This window comes from Cicer arietinum, chromosome 4 (genome assembly GCF_000331145.2).
Source record: "Cicer arietinum cultivar CDC Frontier isolate Library 1 chromosome 4, Cicar.CDCFrontier_v2.0, whole genome shotgun sequence".
NCBI lineage: Eukaryota > Viridiplantae > Streptophyta > Magnoliopsida > Fabales > Fabaceae > Cicer > Cicer arietinum.
The window spans coordinates 43,654,653-43,673,786 of NC_021163.2; the positions used below are offsets into that span (position 1 = coordinate 43,654,653).

Consider the following 19,134-nt stretch of genomic DNA (forward strand, 5'->3'; position numbering starts at 1 on the left):
AGGACACGAGGGTCCGTTTAAAGGTACGAGGCAAAACCCAAAGGGAGGTGAAGAGTTGTGGTTGAAAGAAGGGAAATAATAGTTTTGAAGATAGAAGAAAGAGAAAAACTGAGGAGAGGATGAAAGATAAAGTAAATAAACAAAACGAAAGAATTTATTCAATTCATAACTCACATTACACTTGTAACACATACACATAATATTACAATTCCAATACTTGTTACAAAATGGCTAAAGAAATTAGAATCCTAAGATTTTTATAAGTTTGTTTAGACCAAATCCATTTATATTACACATCAGGTTAGGTTTGAATGGTCAATTCTTAATACATACATAAACTAAGTTACTTTATTTAACATCTTCAAAAAGCATCTTCCTTTTTTGAACTTTCATCTTATTCAATGATGATGAAGTCTTTCATATTCAGGAATCTACCTTCTAACTTGTCAAACCTAATCAAAGAAAAGGAGATGATGTCATCTTCCCTTTTCTCTAATTATTTTGCCTTGTTTGGTGGGACTTTCTCTAAATATAGAGTTGGAAATATAATTTTCTAAAGATATATCTTTGATAAAATTGTTGGTGTTCTAACCTTTCTTCGTTATTACTTTTAGATTTTCATCCAATCCATAGGACTCAAGAAAAATGGGGCACAAGCCCTTCAATGCCATTTTTCTTACTTTTTCCTTGTATTCAAGGTACTTGGTAAGAGAATGAGACATTGATACCCAAGGGTTCCATATGTGAACCTTTGAATGCATTTTGTGAATCTTATTGCATAATCTTGTTTACTGTAGTTCATAAATGTAGTGAATTCAAGATTTCTGAACATGTCACCATTCAAGTTGAGCACTTCATGTTTTAAGAAAATTATGAAGTCTTTTTTAGAGTACAATGTATGAAGAGGATCATTTAGAAAGATGAACACTTAATAAAGAAAAAGATATAGATCTAGTTTTTCTAAAGAGTTTCTGGTTAGAAAAGTTTAGAAAAATAATTTTGGTATAGAAAATATTTTTGTTGAAATGGATGATTTTGAAAAAAGTTGGAGGGGAGAGATATTTAAATAGGTCGAGGAGAATGATTAAACATAGATGTCAGTGAGAGGAAAAGAAAAGGCGATGAGAACGAGGACATAACACTACATACCTAGACTGAAAAGACAACACAGACTGACGATAGGATAGATAGGAAAACACTAGAGCGCAAAACAAAAACATATTAGATAGGGCAAACAAGTGCATATAAAATAATGAAGTACAAGGTATCTAACGAAGACAAACAATGGTAATTTAGCAATTGCTCTTTCACTTGTCTTACCAGAGTTGGTTGTACTTTTCTTATTAGATAAACTTCTAACTAGACGCAGAGTCGTTTGGTTCAGATCATCTAAATGTATTAATTATTTATGTCATTAATGAAATTACAAAAGTGGAAAAAATTTTGAAGTTGAAATTTATGTTTCTAAAGGTTTTTACTGGGATTTTACAAGTGTTAATTATTTTACATCATCGTATCATATGTCACATTATTTAAAAATATCACATTGTCATTTTTTAGTTAAAAAATTAAAATGGGAGATCAAAATTGCCGACTTTTAAAATATGAGAACCAATTTTATGAATTAATAAAAATAGGAAAATTAAAACTGCAATCAAACCAAAATTTTCCTCTAACCAACGAGTCTTACAATATTAAATTCTCCTTTTGTATAAATATTTCAAATCACTCTTTGATTTATCAATCACTACACGATGAGAAACTATTGTTGGAATGACCGTTTCTAATGACAGTCCAAACATCAATCATAAGAAATTATGTAAATTTTCATCTCTTCTTTTCTAATAAGAATCACGTTCACCTTTAAAGATCAACACTCCATTATATGTTCTCTTAAGTTCTGATGTCACATTAAAAGTCATCTTAATACTCTTGCAGTCAATTAGACTCACAAAACCAGAGACCAAGCTTCTATTGTGAATGTATCCGTGACGTGATTAATTTTATTTTAATGATTGACAAAAAAAAAATCCTAGGACAAGGATGCAAAAAGTAGAGAAGAGATTAAACTTTCGAGTCTTGGATTACATGATTTTATTCAAACTTTATAAGTCAATTTTGCAAATATGAATTAGATTAAAATATAAAAATCTAGAATTAAATAAGATTTTAGTCCATTTAAAAATTTAAAAATTTCATTTTTAGCCCTCATAAAAAAAGATCATATTTTTTAGTCCATACAAAATTATTCTACAATTTGTTTTAGTCTTCGGAGAAACGAAATATATTTCCACTTTTAAATTTTTAAATGATATTTTACAGCATGTTTTGAACATAATAAAATGTTGATTCACACAAATTTTAAATTTTTTTAATTTGGGAGAATTAAATATGAATTTTTTAAATATCGCACATTCAAGATAAAAGTCTTTGATATATGGACCAAAAAATTAAATTTTGAGCTCATTTTTGTGGAATAAACTTTTCATAGTATTGTAAACATATATTCAAAAAAAAAAATCATTCAAAAATATATATTGATATTTCAACAAATACTAAAAATAGTTGCATAATAATTTTATAGAATTAAAAAATATGAGTTTTTTTTCAAAGTCTAAAAAACAAAATTGCAAAATTTTATAAAGACTAAAAATGTATAGGTGTAATTACTATGTTATAAATATTTTAGACTAACAGTCAACCATACACCATTGATTGAATGATTATTTATTAATCACACTTATAAAATTTTATAGAGACAATAAAATCAAACAATCATATCCACTGTCAATATAAAATTTATTTATATAGATAGTGCACCATCTATTTTCTCATCTTATTTAACCCAAAAATCTAATATCATATGGAGTCTCCATCGAGGCATTTATTTGTAGTATTCGCCCTTTCTTCATCATCAGAATTAATTTCTAAATTTATTTTTCAAAATACCAAAACGAACAAAAGAATAATGTTGGGCGGCAACCTAGGGGCAATTTTCAGACAAGGTTGTTTCCGTCCACGCATAGCTCTAGGAGACCATTGAAGATTTAAGCTCAAATTCTTAATTTTGGTTTTTCAACATTTATTTATATTTCTTTGGCTTTTTTATTTGAATAATCTTTTTCTGAAAAAAAATCAAAGTACTCCCATTTGAAAATTAAATATCAAAACATCCTTTTTTTTTTTTTTTTAGTTATAAGTCGTCATTTGGAATGACAACTTCCTTAAGGAAGCTCAAGTTTCAAATGGCGATTTCTTAAACATTATTTTTTTATAAAAAAAATTCAATTTTTTTTTAAATTTTATTGAAATAACAAAAATATTATATATATCAATCTTTTTTTCAACTTTTATTGAAATAACAAAAATATTATATATATATATATATATATATATATATATATATATATATAATTCATAAAAATACATAAATTGAAATTTTAAATTACGATAAGATTTTAGGAAATTCAAGTTCCAAATGGGGATTTCTCAAAGATTTTTGTTTGCTATCATTATTCTTTCAACCCAAGATAGGTGCGACCAATTGGTCATTATGAAGTCAACCTTCAAAGAAAATGGTGTGATTGTGGCAAATTTCAGGCTATACATGTTCCTTGTTCACATGTCATAGATGCACGTTCTTACGCTCTCAAAACTATTTAGTATTTTTACCTGACGTGTACAAGGTTGTTATTGTATTTGACATCTACAAAGAAGAGTTTCCACATATACTTAATGAAGGATATTGGCTCACATATGAAGACGAAACATTGTAACGCAATCCTCAAATGCCGAAAATTAAAAAAGGTCGTCCAAATAGTACACGTATTAGAACTGAAATGGACGTTAAAGAAAAAGTACCAAGAAAATGTGCATTATGTCGGTTACCTGGTCATACTCAAAAACATTGTCCAAATGTTACAGCCAACTCTAGTCAATAATCGTAATTTAAAATTTCTATTTATGTATTTTTATGAATTATATTAATTATAATTATATATATATATATATATATATATATATATATATATTATTTTTCTTATTTCAATAAAAATTGAAATAAATGTTTTCTTTTTTAAAAAAATCTTTGAGAAATCCTCATTTTGAACTTGGACTTCCTAAAATTTTATCGTAATTTAAAATTTCTATTTATGTATTTTTATGAATTATATTAATTATATATATATATATATATATATATATATATATAATATTTTTGTTATTTCAATAAAAATTGAAAAAAAATTGAATTTTTTTTAAAGCCTTTGGAAAGTCACTATTCCAAATGACGACTTATAATTAAATATTTAATTTTTAAATGAGAATATTTTAGTAACTTTTTTTTCTTCAAAAAAGGGTTATTCAAAAAAAAAAAAAGCCACATTTTTTAGTAACAACTTATTTAGCTCAAACACGTTGTCCACAGTCTATGTATTTTTGTTTTGGATTGAAGTATAATTTTGTGGGTTTTGGGTTCCCTTAGGAAGAGGAAATCCCAAATCACACGCACAATTAAGGGTGTACATAGTGCAAAAATTGAAGACCACACTAATTATTTGTTTCAATTATTAAAAATCACTTTCAAATTAAATTTAATGTAGTTCTAAATCAATTTAAAACTGATTTATAAATATAAATGTAAAAAAAATTATCAAAATAATAATTTCAAAAATTTTTTGGCAAAAATATTCCAAGAAAATTTTTTCGATTTTTTTCAAGAAAAATAGATATAAAAAGTTTCTCAATAAAAAAAATTCAACAAAAAAATTTGGATTTTTTTTCAAAAAATGTTTTCCATTTTTCTCAAAAAAAATTCAAGAAAGAAGAATAAAAAAATTTTCAGGAAAAAAATGTTTATGATTTTTCTCAAAAATTTTTGAAGAAAAAAAAAATTCTATAACTTTTTCTGAAAAAAATTAAATTTCAAAAATTTTGAAAAAAAAAAAGATCTTAATCGAAGTTAAAAAAAATTAAAATCATTAAACTAATTTTTGAATTAAATTTAGTTAACTAAATTATTTTAAATATGTAGTTCAATTCATAAATCATGTAAATAATTTTGTTTTTTATAGTGCAGTGCAATCTAAATATATAGTGACAGTTAAATTAAAGATTACCCAGTGGATTTTAAAATATAAACTAAAAAATAATATCGATAATTCTATCAATGTCCAAATGCATGATTGTATAATTTTCTTTAACATCTAGTCCAAATTTAGTTTTGTACCAATGTTTTTTGTAGTTGTGTGCATTTAGGGAGTAGATAGTTATGAGTTGTAAGTGTTATGTCCTTCCAAAAGTGTATTATAAAAATTAGCATTTTCTGACAAATAGAAACTCCTGCGAATGTTAACTCCACAATGAATTTCATACAAGTACAACACTCTTAATTCATAGTGTTTTATGAAATTCACTTTGTGGAATTTGTTCCTTTTCTCAAATAAGGATCACTTCACTATCATTTGTTCACAACAACACCTCTTGTCATCTTTAATACATTCTCATAATTACAAAAATCCAATTAAACTAAACGCAAACAAAATAGCTGAAAGACTAAATTGCCCCCCCCACCGGATATATAAGGAAAGAGGAATTACAAAATAGCTGAAAGACTAAATTGCCCCCTCAAACAAAAATTCAATTAAACTAAATGCAATGAATACTACAATTTTAATGCCTCCTTGAAACGAATGCTGAAGTTATTTTCCAGGCCTTTCTTACCAATCATAGGAACATTTCCTTTCTGCATCATAGCTACGAACTCGTTATAGTCTATGCGCCCGTCCTGCATACAATGAAAACGATTGATATTAATCATAAATGTAAAGAGGCATCATATTTTCACTAACAGGTGTTTAAATTTTCAGCAGACATTGAATATAATATAACTACGTTCATTTACTTGTTCTTGTTCATACTTTAGAGGAGAGTGAGTGCGATGATGGGTTTCCAAGTACACACAAACAATAGAAACTTCTGTATCACTTATTGTTGAAGATCTCATATTAGATAAGGTGTTTATAAGTGGTGGGTAGTCCTCACCGTACAAGCCGGTTATGTGTGGTGAGGTTGTGTTAAGTCCAACCCAAATTCTAAGATGGTATCAGAGTCTATCCAATATTCATTGGACTACCTACTATCAGGTCACCTTTTCGAACCACTCGAGTATGTTCAAACAAAAATGGTGTCCAAAATAAGTAGATTCAATGATGAATTGATGTCTCCCAAGTCCCACAATATTTTATTTTAACTCAAATCAATAATTTGAATGAAAATAAGAACCAGTGTTACTTGTCTAACAATGTAGTCCCGACTTTGGTGTATGGAGAAAAAGTTTCTACAAAGAAATGTTAATTCAATTCGATGATCAAGCCAACAAAAGTTATTAATGTGCCTGTCACTAAGAGGCAGTTGTTTCTTTCAATAGAAAAAATGTCTTGAGTTGAATGTTTAAAGAGGAGGTAGGTAGAAAGGATAAAAAAAACAATTTATTTGAACACAATCAAATATGGAATTTAAGACCACTTACATTATCCTCATCAATTTCCTTGATTATCTCTTCCAAACGAACATCTTTAATGCCAAACTCATCGCAAGCTTGTTCAAGTTCTTCTTGAGTAATATAGCCACTTCCATCTTTATCAAAGTAAGAAAAGGCTGCGAATAGATGATCTTCTCTTTCGATCTTGTTAAGATGCAATGTTGCGGCAATGAACTCACCGTAATCAATCGTCCCACTGTTATCTACATCGGCCTACAATTCCAAGGTACAGCAATATGTTAGATTTGAGTTTACCTATTAAACAGAACAGATCAAATTATTACTGTGAATCTAAAGTAAAAGTTCTAAGAAACATCACAGCCCTATTTCATCAAATTTTATACGTGTTTTATGGTATCTCATGGGAACATCTAAGTACACTGTCAAATGCCACATATACCACTCGGGATAAATATCAAAGATCAAATTCACAAACGAATAAATTTATGGAAGATTTTATTATGTTGTGACCAAGAAAGTATCATTAGTTAAGTTAGTTTTCAAGATGCGATCTAACTATTAAGGACAAGGACTATCGTGTCAAAAACAATCAAAATGAACTCTAAACAGTAAGGCCCGGTTTTTGCATTTAATCAATCATCTATAGAAATCTTAACAATTAATGTAAAAGATCTTCACTTTCTATTCATTTTGTAAATCATCATAAAACTAATCACTTGTTTTCTTTCTATTTCATAAGATGTACTTAAAAAGATACTCACCGCTTGCATTAAATCATAAATTTCAGACTCCTTAAGATTAGCACCAACTTTTTTCAAACCAACTTTAAGTTCTTCAAAAGTGATTTGACCACTGTTATCTGTATCTATCATCTTAAACATTTCTTTTAAGCCAGCCAATTCTTCTTCGGATAAGCTCTCTGCAATAACCTGAAAAACACAATTGATGGTGAAATGAATAGGTTCAAATTATAACATTGAATTTCACCTTGCAGCCAGAAATCCATAATGAAAGATTTCCAATTTAACACATTTAGCGTAATTATCGTTGCACTCAATTTTATGTATCAATATCAAGTCCAAATCACATAAAGAACGGCATTTAAATTTCAACATCCATAGACTTACTATAAGAGCCATTTTCTTGAGCTTGTTCATAGCAGAAAATTGCTTCAAGCGACTTAATACAGCGGAATCAAGTGGCTTGTCAGGAGCTACACCATCAACTTGAACCCAAGGATGACCTGCAGGAAATTATGCATGAAAAAACAAAGTTTAAGGGAATACCATATTGCTTTAAATTTTGAAATAATAATTTAAAAGCGTAAAAAAGTTAAACAACAAAACGACAATAGAACTATTATATTTCCCGTATCTTAGGAGAAGTCGCGTGAATCTTGTGATTCCAAATAGGCTACATTACAATCCATCCAGAGACATAAAATATTGCAGAGACACTTATTGAAGTGAACATTTTAATGAATGAAAGTATGATTAAATGAGCACATGATATCAATACCTATAATCAAATATGTTGTGTTTCATTTTTTATAATACAAACAGAACTATAAACCTTTAGAATGCACCGACCACACCGACAACAAAATGTAGTCTTTATTATTACTTCAAACTTTTGATACATGATCAAATCATGTTTATTCGTAAGTTAAAGATCCAGCTGCGAAGTATGTTAGGTAATGATTAATTTTTCTTTGAAAAATTGATGTATGGAATGAAAAATCTTTTCTTCTTAAGTGACTAACACAACTGTCAAGTGAAAATTGTGCCAAACCACACAAAAATCAACATCATTATTGTTCAACTAACTCCCACATCCTTGCAAATATGAAAGGAAAACCAGCATCACAGAAAATTAGGAGTTATAAGGTTAACTTGGTGGTTGGACTGAGGAATTAAGAGGTGGAGTGATAAGGTGATACAATTAGGCCAAAGCCTATTATTAAAAATGTATATAGAAGAGGGAATAAGAAGGGTTGGTTGAAACCTTCCTAATTGTAATTCTCTGACAGCTGTACAAAAACAGTTAGCAGTTAGGAATACTATAAATAGAATGTTAGTTCTAATGGAGAGTGAGTTAGAAAATTGGGGAAGTTATCACTGGTTGTGGAACCAGAACAGGATCGCGGGATCCTCTGTAATTCCTTCATCCCTTCCATTCTATTCAATTCAATAAAGTTCCATACTAAAACCTAATCAGAATTACATTGATTCTGGGTTAGGGTACTGATTCTTGATTCATTCTTTCGTTTCTTTAATTCTGATTACCAGTGTTATCACTGGTATCAGAGCAAATTCTGGGTGCCTGAGGGTTTGGGATCTCACACGCTGCTGCCAAATTTGCTTATGGTTGTTACGAGGAGGATGGCTAGAGAAGATGAAAACTGGACCCAAGAACGTGAAGAATTACGTCAAGAACGAGAAGATATGCGCAATCGTATAGAGATGAATGAGGCGCGATTGAGGAGGACAGAGACGTTGTTAGAGGCGATAGCAACCAAATTAGGGATTAATGGAGAAAATGCTTCCATGGGAGACGAAAATGAGAACGAGGAAGAACACCACAGTCGCCCACAACACAGAAATCATGATAGGTGGAGAAAACTGGAAATTCCAATTTTTTCTGGCGAAGATGCCTTTGGATGGGTCCAGAAATTGGAGCGATATTTTCTTCTCAGAGATGTCACTAATGAAGAAAAGATGCAGGCCACCATGGTCGCCTTAGAAGGAAGAGCCCTCAGCTGGTACCAGTGGTGGGAACGCTGTAATTTGTCTCCCACTTGGGAAAGCTTCAAAATTGCTGTGGTAAGACGTTTTCAGCCTTCCATGATACAAAACCCTTATGAGTTGTTACTTTCTTTAAAACAAGAAAAAAGTGTTGATGAATATGTGGAGGAATTTGAGAAATATGTGGGGGCTTTGAAAGTAATTGACCAAGATTTTGGCAAAGGCATATTTCTTAATGGATTAAAGGAAGAAATTAGGGTGGAAGTGAGGTTATATGAGCTGAAAACCTTAACTGAGGTAATTCAAAAGGTGATTCTCATTGAACAAAAGAATTCAGTAGTAACAAAGAGGCCCTATATGGGTAACACCAAATTTTCAGGGTCCTATAGAAACAACAATTATAGTAGAGTTGTCACTGTAGAACCACAGACAGCCACTAGTAGTAAAAGAGAAGGGTCCTCTGTAGGAAGTGTGAATGGGGGAAGTATAAGAAGTAGGGGGGAGTATAAGAAGTTGACTAGTGATGAAATGAGGGAAAAGAGAGAAAAAGGGTTATGTTTTAGGTGTGATGAACCCTTTAATAAAGATCATATGTGTAAAAATAGACAAATGAGAATGCTTATTTTAGCTGAAGGGGATGATGAGGTGAATGATTTAGAAGGAGAAGATGAGATAGATACACTAAATTCCTTGCAATTATCAATGTACTCCATGACAGGACTCACAACTAGTAAATCATGGAAGGTAGGAGGAATAATAAAAGATCAACCTGTTGTGATATTGATAGATTGTGGGGCATCACACAATTTCATTGCAAAGGATTCAGTGGACAGGTTGAAACTGAAAGTAGACGACACTCCAGCCTATGTAGTAGAAGTGGGAGATGGCCATAAAGTTCAAAATAGAGGAAAATGTACCCAACTCAAACTATATTTACAACAATTAGAAGTTATTCAAGACTTCTATTTGTTTGGATTAAAAGGAGTGGACCTAGTATTGGGTTTAGACTGGTTAGCTAGTCTGGGAGAAGTAAAGGCTGACTTTGGCAGAATGGAGCTAACCCTTATGAGAGGAGGTTCTAGAATCACAATAGCAGGAGATCCTGCATTAACAAAGACAGAGCTGTCCTATGGAGCTTTCAGGCAAGTTCTGTTACAAGAGGGGGAAGGGCTATTGTTACACTGTGTTACAGAAGAGGGAAGTAAACAGAAAGAAGAAAGGGTTCCAGAAGCATTGAAGAGGATCCTAGAGCAACACCAAGAAGTGTTCCAAGATATCCAGGGGTTACCCCCTTTTAGAAAGCATGATCATGCTATCAAACTGAAGGAGGGGGCTGAAATACCCAACATTCGGCCTTACAAATGTCCTCATTTTCAGAAAACAGAAATTGAGAAACTTGTAGCTGAAATGTTAGATGCTGGGGTGATCAGAAACAGTATCAGCCCTTACTCTAGCCCTATCATTCTAGTGAAGAAAAAAGATGGAGGTTGGAGATTTTGTGTGGATTATAGGGCACTCAACAAGGTCACCATTCCAAACAAATTTCCAATTCCTATAATTGAAGAGTTGTTAGATGAATTGGGAGGAGCAAAGGTTTTTTCTAAACTTGATTTGAAGTCAGGTTATCATCAGATACAGATGAGATTGGAAGATGTCGAGAAGACAACATTTAGGACTCATGAGGGGCATTATGAATTCTTAGTTATGCCTTTTGGACTCACTAATGCCCCCTCCACGTTTCAAGCTTTGATGAATGAGATCTTGAAACCATATTTGAGGAAATTCACACTAGTGTTTTTTGATGACATTTTAATATACAGCCCTGATTTGGAATCCCATAAAGACCATTTACAAGTCATCTTAATAGTGTTAACTGAGAATAAGTTGAAGGCAAACCTCAAGAAATGCAGTTTTGGTCAAACAAGTATTGAGTATTTGGGCCACATCATTTCAGGAGATGGTGTTTCTACTGACTGTTCTAAAGTGGAAGCTATGAAGTCTTGGCCGCAACCAAGGAATATAAAAGGGTTGAGAGGGTTCTTAGGGCTCTCAGGTTATTATCGAAGGTTTGTTCAGAATTATGGCAAGATAGCAAAACCTCTGACATATTTACTCAAGAAAGATTCTTTCAGTTGGACTGCAGATGCTACATCTGCTTTTGAAAAGTTGAAGGCTGCTATGGTATCTCTACCAATGTTGGCAATACCTGATTTTAATAAGGAATTTATAGTGGAAACTGATGCTTCCAGCAAAGGCCTAGGGGCAGTTTTGATGCAAGAGGGAAGGCCTTTAGCATTTTGGAGTAAAGGGCTTTCCTTAAGGGCTCAACAAAAATCCGTTTATGAGAGATAATTAATGGCTTTGGTCCAAGCCATACAAAAATGGAGACATTATCTGATGGGGAGGCATTTTATTATCAAAACAGATCAGAAAAGTTTGAAGTTTTTAACAGAACAAAGGTTATTTTCTGATGAACAATTCAAATGGGTTGTGAAGTTAGTGGGATTGGATTTTGAAATCCAATACAAACCAGGGACTGAAAATTCTGTTGCTGATGCTCTTTCTAGGAGAATGATGTATGCTGCCATTTCTATATTGACAGTGGCAGAATTTGAATCCTGGATTCAAGAATTGCAGCAAGATCCAAATTGGTTAAAAGTCATGCAAGATTTAATCATTGCTCCTACCACACACCCAGATTTCCATTTGAAAAAAGGCATTGTGTACTATAAGGACAGATTGGTGGTATCTAAATTGTCAAACAGAATTCCTGTTATTATGGCTGAATGCCATGAGACACCTATCTGAGGCCATTCAGGACATTTCAAAACTTACAAGAAGATTGCTAGTTTCTTATTTTGGGAAGGTATGAAGGCAGACATCAAGGATTTTGTTGAGAGATGTGAAGTGTGTCAGAAAAATAAGTACTCTACATTAGCCCCTGCTGGTTTGTTGCAACCTCTACCAATACCGACACAAGTTTGGATGGATATTTCAATGGATTTTATAGGAGGCCTTCCTAAAATTAAAGGTAAGGATACCATATTTGTAGTCATTGATAGACTAACAAAATATGCACATTTCCTTACACTAGGACATCCTTATTCAGCTAAAGATGTAGCTATTGTCTTTTTGAAAGAAGTGGTTAGGTTACATGGGTTCCCAACTACTATAGTTTCTGACAGGGATCCTTTATTTCTCAGCCAGTTTTGGAAAGAATTGTTTAAAATGGCTGGTACCCAACTGAAGTTGAGCACTTCTTATAGAAGAGGGAATAAGAAGGGTTGGTTGAAACCTTCCTAATTGTAATTCTCTGACAGCTGTACAAAAACAGTTAGCAGTTAGGAATACTATAAATAGAATGTTAGTTCTAATGGAGAGTGAGTTAGGAAATTGGGGAAGTTATCACTGGTTGTGGAACCAGAACAGGATCGCGGGATCCTCTGTAATTCCTTCATCCCTTCCATTCTATTCAATTCAATAAAGTTCCATACTAAAACCTAATCAGAATTACATTGATTCTGGGTTAGGGTACTGATTCTTGATTCATTCTTTCGTTTCTTTAATTCTGATTACCAGTGTTATCATAAGGATATTGAGGGTTCAATTCTCAACACCAACAAAATACTAACTATACTAACATTTGTCATTAAAAAAAAAGACCTAAAGAAAATCAATTAAAAAAGTCATATTACATAATACTTGATGTGCAGTAATCCGCCTTTTAGGGTCACGGACAAGCATTTTCCTTACTAAATCTTTTGCACTTTCAGAAATTCCAGGCCAGGGATCTGAATCAAAGTCAAGATCTCCACGCAAAACCTGTTCAAATATCCCTTGTTCACTTTCTACAAAACCATTATAAGCATAAGATGGAAGGGATATCAATAATCAGAAAGAAAATAAATATAGGTATAAATTTACATGAGCAGAGATCAAAAAGATATTGTTCAAGTAAATTAAAAAAGTATCTCACCAGCCCAAAATGGAGGTACTCCACTCAAAAGAATGTAAAGGATAACTCCAGCACTCCAAACATCGGCTTCGGGACCATAACGCTTTTTCAAAACTTCTGGGGCAACATAATATGGACTGCCAACTACATCAATAAATGTATCACCTGGAAGAAAAATATCGATCAGGTTTTCTCCGTGTATTTACTTTTTCAAATCGTATGAAGCTTCAGCAGTACTATAGCCGCTATTTGACAACATTTTATACTGAATATCGTACCGCAAAACAATAGCATTTTTTTCACATTCTACTATGTTGTCGTGCTATAGCTACTATTTAACAACACTTCATAAAAATCTAATATGACCATCATTAAGTACCTGGCTTAAAGAACACAGATAATCCAAAGTCAATAGTTTTGAGTAGTGAATCCTCTTGCTGACTGACAAATAGAAAATTTTCAGGCTTAAGGTCCCGATGCATCACACCTAGAGAATGACAAGCTTCAACAACCCCAACTATAGTCCTAATAAGTTCAGCTGCCTTTCTTTCGGTATAATGCCCGCGCTGAATAATCCTATCAAAAAGCTCACCGCCTGCACATAACTCCATCACAACATGGACAGCCATGGCATCCTCATAAGCACCTTTAATCGATATAACATTAGGATGTCCAGCTAAATGGTGCATTATCTGAATTTCTCTTCTCACATCCTCAACATCTTCATCGGTTACGAGCTTCCTCTTTGCCATAGATTTACAAGCATACTCACGTCCAGTTTCTTTCTCCACACACAAGAACGTTGTCCCGAACTGACCTTGTCCAAGTTTCTTCCCCAAACTAAAGAATTCCTTGAGATTATCGGTTTCTCTCTGCAACACCGAATCAACACGAAGTCCTGCACTAGAAACTCTCTTCACAGAAGGTTTCCTTTGTTTCTTCTTCTCTGGTTCTGGTTCTGATTCCGCTTTGGATTTCGTCTCTTGTTTTGTTTCTGGTTTCGGCATAGTTATCTGCTCAGGAGGTTTGTTTTGAACAGGCAAAGGAGATTCAGGCTCATTGGTTGTTACATCATTTACAGATCCTCTAGTAGACACTGATCCTTCAGGATCGGGTGACTGCGACCGCCAAATTGCCGCAGAAAATGATTGAATAATACCATTCTTTGAAATGCTAGGACCAACACATGTGTTCCCCATTTTGTGCAACTAATTGCTCAACTTTTCATCACTCAGATCTATTCCTATATCATCTGCTAACACAAAACACAAGATCTGAATACAAACTTCAAATCCTTAATAGCATACATCTAAGTCAAACCCTACATGTTGCATCAAAAGTTTGCTATAAACAAACAAATCCAAAGATTCAATAACATCAACTAAAGAGTGGTATATATTATTGTAAAAGATTAATAGCTAATGATTGATATTGACAAAAAGAAAAGTGCAGGGAAAACGCAAAAGTTTTAAAAATCAGCAAAAAGTAACGAACAGCTCCAGTTAGTAAAATAAAGAAAAAATAAAACTTTATTGAATTTTAAAAGTACCCGTTTAAATAAATGCATCAAAAGAGCATAAATCAGGAATTAAAAAGAGCAAAAGAAACTCAATAAAGTAAAAGGATTGAAGTAGTACACAGAAAAGGAAGGGTAAAGGGAGTTGAGAGAAAAACTAAGAATAAACTTGAGGAAATGAAAGAAGTTGGACCAACCTTTGAGTTTACCTAGTCGTTGAGATTGGAGAATTACATAGACAATAAAAATGTTTGTTTCTTGTTGTGTTTGATTTGGTTTTGTTATTAAGATGAGACTATGGTTCTGTGTGTGCTTCGTTTTCGTTTATTTCCAAGTTAGCTAGTTCAATTTTTTTTTCAATAAATAAATATTGCAATAATCTGCTTTCTTATTTTAACATACCTTTTTAATTATTTAATTAAAAAATTGATATAATTTTTTTCTCCTTTTATTTTTTTTGACAATTTAATAATTTATTTAAAATATTAACTTATGTAATTAAGAATTTATTTAAAAATAGTTTAATTATGTTATGTATTATCAGTGTAAAAATATTTATATTGTCATATGATCACATCCATCATATGTATTATTTTATAAGTAATTATAATAAAAGTTAAATAAATCTTATAAAATAAATAATATATTTCAAAAGATAAATATATAAAGTTATATATTCATAATTATTTTATCATAAAAAAATCATAATTAGTTAATAAATATTAAATAATTTAAATTGAAATAGTAATTTTATTTGTAAAATGGGTATATATTATTACCATATGAATTATTATTGTTTTAATAATAAGTTATAACTATACAAATGAATTTTTAAATTAAGTAATTAGCATAAAGTGAATAATGAGTTTTAGTTAAAAATAAATCATTCAAGATAATAATTTGGAATGTTCACTAAAATAATTTTTTGTTAGACTTTAACTGAACTCTAAATCTAAGTCTTATTATTTTAAGAATCATAATGTTAAAATTAAAAAATAAAAATTACTTTTTAAGTCATTTCTTTTATCTTTTAAAAATTTTGGGTGAGTGTTTTAGCTTTATATCTGATAATATTTTTTTTATTATTTTTATTATTACTACATTTATTTTTATATTGTTTTTTATTGATTTTATTTTAATATAAATAAAAATATATATAATTTACATAAGAATATGTATTATATATATATATGAGAATATGGATATAAAATAAAATATATCTATATATATAAAAAACAATAAAGAGTATGTTGGCGCAAAAATCCGTGGGGAAGCGATGAAAACGCGTTCCGCAGTCCAAATGAAAACGCCAATTCATGTTACTATACCATGGCAAAAAAGTTATTTTGTTGTATAATTTAAAAAATGAGCTATTTTAGAATTTCTTAAAAGGGATATTATAAAGAAGATGAAAAGAAATAATGTTGTGTTTAAAAAAATTGAGTACGCTCTTGAAACAAAACACGGCTATAACAGTTAAAGCACTGCCATGGAGCATTTTGACAAAAGACTAATGTTATACTTTGAGAGAAACAAGATCGAATCACCGGAAGTTGTACTCTTTCGGGCTATGAATTTTCTCACAAGGTAAACATGACTTAAATCAAGTGTGTTTCCCTTCTACAGTTTGTTGAAAACCACTGTGTAGGAATGTGGGTAAGGGATGCTCAAAGTAAATTTGTTCATACCAAGGACACATTCGAGGCAGATGAACTCCAAGCAAAATAATTTGAAGCTTTGGGTTTGTTGCATCCTCTCTGTTGGATTCTAGCTTCTGATCTTAGAAATGTCATATCTAAACTTGATGACTTATTTAATGTAAAATTTAACATATCAGAATATGGTTCTATTATTAAAGCTCGAAGGATCTTCAGTTACACACAACAATTTTAAATTTTAAAGTTGTTTTTATTAGGTGAAAAGTTAATGATAATATTCATTTGTTGGTAAGAGTATCTATCTCTCATATTGCTTGTACTAACTTTTATTCAACATTGAATTGTATTTTGAATTCTATTAATAATAAAATGAGTTAACTTGATTTGAGTAAAAAAATGTGACTTTTGAACTATAATTATAATAAAAAATATTTAAGAAGGGATCGTATTTGAGGAATGTTACTTTCTCTATTTTTTTTTTACACCAAAATACCCCACTTCTGATTTTATTTATTTGATTGTCCTACTTTTGGAATCCAGTAGAAATTCGTTAGCTCAAGGTGTGACCAGCTGAAGGCAAAAATGATTTTCATCTAGTTGGAGGTCGTTGGCTCAAGGGTCTCACACTAGGGTTTTGATTTTTTTTGTCATTTTAACCATTATTATATGAATTTAATACATTAAAAATAATTAAATTAATAAATAATAATAATAATAAATAATACATTAATAAATAATAATAATAAAAATATATTAATAAATAATAATAATAATAATAATAATAATAATTTGCTACTTACCAAATTGTACAATTTGTGATTAATCAATTTGCTAAAATTAATTTTATATTTATCAAATTTGCTACTTACCAAATTGGACAATTTGCGATTAATCAATTTGTTACCAAATTGTACAGTTGATTAATTTTTTCATTAATTTTTTCATTAATTTTCTCATTAAATATGATTTGGTAAATTGATTAAGTTTCTCATCAATTTACAAATTGATTTAATATCAAAAAAATTGATTTGTGTTATTGGTAAATTGAATCTGTATTACTTTGTTTGTTTTGCCACATTTATTCAACCGCATTAATTTTGATATATATATTTTGCCACATTATCAATCACAAGAATCAATTTTTTTGATATATTGAGTTAAAATCAGGTAATATATTGTATACTAATATATTGTTAATTTATCTCAAAGATAAAATCAAATTAAATATATTCATTTTGCAAAGGTATTTTAAAAATATCTATATATAAAATAATTAGATTAGGTTCATCTTTTATTTTTGTTACTTTTTTCAATCACACCAATCAATGTTTTTTTATATTAAATTAATTTATAAATTAATGAGAAAATTAATCAATTTACTAAATCACATTTAATGAGAAAATTAATTTTAGCAATTTGTGATTAATCATTAATTTAACCATTAAATGAGAAAATTAATCTATTGTATAATTTGGTAAGTAACAAATTGATTAATCGCAAATTGTCTAATTTGGTAAGTAACAAATTTGGTAGGTATTAAATTAATTTTAGCAAATTGATTAGTCACAAATTGTATAATTTGGTAAGTAGCAAATTATTCTTATTATTATTGTTATTATTATTATTATTATTATTATTATTATTATTTAATAGTATTTTATTTTTTAAAATATTATAATTAGTTTTAATTTATTAAATAAACAATTGTCCAATTGTAATTTTAATGTATTTTCTTTGAAATTTATAATATAATTTACTAATTTTAATTTTAATTATTTTTAATTATAATCATTTTTAATTATAATAATAATAACTATTATTATTATTATTATTTATTAATGTATTATTTATTATTATTATTTATTAATTTATTTTTTTGATGTATTAAATTAATATAATAATGCATAAAACGACCCAAAAAAAAGTTAAGGAAATAAAAGTTGGAGTGGAGTATTTTGGTGTAAAAAAAGGGATATTTAGGGGAAAAAATCCCTACTTTCTACTGTTGGACTTTAGTCCTCTTAATCCTAATTTTGACATAATTAACAAACATACAATGTTCATACATCATATGATAAATCTAACATTTTAACTGAGTAAGATTTCAGAAACAACAACTCAACCCTACATACTTGAGACAATTGCTTGGAACTCAAGAAATCAACAAAAGTTGAAAATCTACTGAGCAAATCGATTAGGCAATCGATTTCGTAAAAGGGTTGTAAGGAAACATGTGTTTTGTGGTTACACAATCGATTAGGCAATCGACTGGCACAATCAGTGATAAAAATTGTGCAAGTCAGTGGCAACCTTATTTGCATGCTAATCGATTGGCACATCAACTGTGCAAATCACAAAGTAAAAACTGATTGAAACAAATCGATTGGGCAAGTCACAGGGACAATCCATTTACTAGGCTAATCGATTGACAAATCGATTGCGTAAATAATATTTCAAAAGTAACATGACCTGTGACAAACACAATCGATTGGACAATCCATTGTGAGAAATTCAATCATGACAAGTTTGGTATCAATCGATTAGGAAATCGATTGAGCTAAACCAACTGGTAAAGTCCTTTTCAGAAACATACTACCAAATCGATTGGCACTCCGATTAACGTGGAATAAGCTAAGTTCCTGTTTTAAACACAAACGATTGGCAAATCGATTGGAACAAAAATTTGAAATCACAGGGAACTCTTAGTATGTGGCCAAATTGATTATGTGTATTATTGAATCGATTATGTGACTTAATGA

At 30.3% G+C, this 19,134-nt stretch overlaps 1 protein-coding gene across 3 annotated transcripts; it reads right to left on the bottom strand.

Moving 5' to 3' along the window:
* Nucleotides 1-5,338: 5,338 nt before the first annotated feature.
* Nucleotides 5,339-16,426, bottom strand: LOC101502238 (calcium-dependent protein kinase 1-like). 3 transcript variants are annotated; one of them, XM_073367518.1, is made up of 8 exons: nucleotides 16,406-16,426; nucleotides 13,581-14,453; nucleotides 13,223-13,366; nucleotides 12,942-13,094; nucleotides 7,630-7,745; nucleotides 7,264-7,431; nucleotides 6,530-6,754; nucleotides 5,339-5,785 (listed from the first exon to the last, which is right to left on the bottom strand). In XM_073367518.1, exons 2-8 carry the CDS (start codon nucleotides 14,398-14,400, stop codon nucleotides 5,663-5,665), a joined length of 1,749 nt encoding a protein of 582 aa, XP_073223619.1. In that variant the 5' UTR covers nucleotides 14,401-14,453; nucleotides 16,406-16,426; the 3' UTR covers nucleotides 5,339-5,662. The 3 variants fall into 3 exon arrangements, with proteins under 3 accessions (XP_073223619.1, XP_004498060.1, XP_004498061.1); XM_004498003.4 differs by lacking the exon at nucleotides 16,406-16,426 and adding an exon at nucleotides 14,915-15,069; XM_004498004.4 differs by lacking the exon at nucleotides 16,406-16,426 and adding an exon at nucleotides 14,915-15,029 and having other exon boundaries at nucleotides 13,581-14,522.
* Nucleotides 16,427-19,134: the final 2,708 nt, after the last annotated feature.

What these genes read in the sequence shown, in the direction of transcription:
- LOC101502238 (XM_073367518.1), bottom strand. Translation starts at nt 14,400, where the DNA reads ATGGGGAACACATGTGTTGGTCCTAGCATTTCAAAGAATGGTATTATT. An exon ending in TACTGCACATCAAGTATTAT is followed by an intron (nt 7,746 to 12,941) that starts GTAATATGACTT and finishes AATTTCCTGCAG; the next exon opens with GTCATCCTTGGGTTCAAGTT. An exon ending in TCAAGAAAATGGCTCTTATA is followed by an intron (nt 7,432 to 7,629) that starts GTAAGTCTATGG and finishes TGTGTTTTTCAG; the next exon opens with GTTATTGCAGAGAGCTTATC.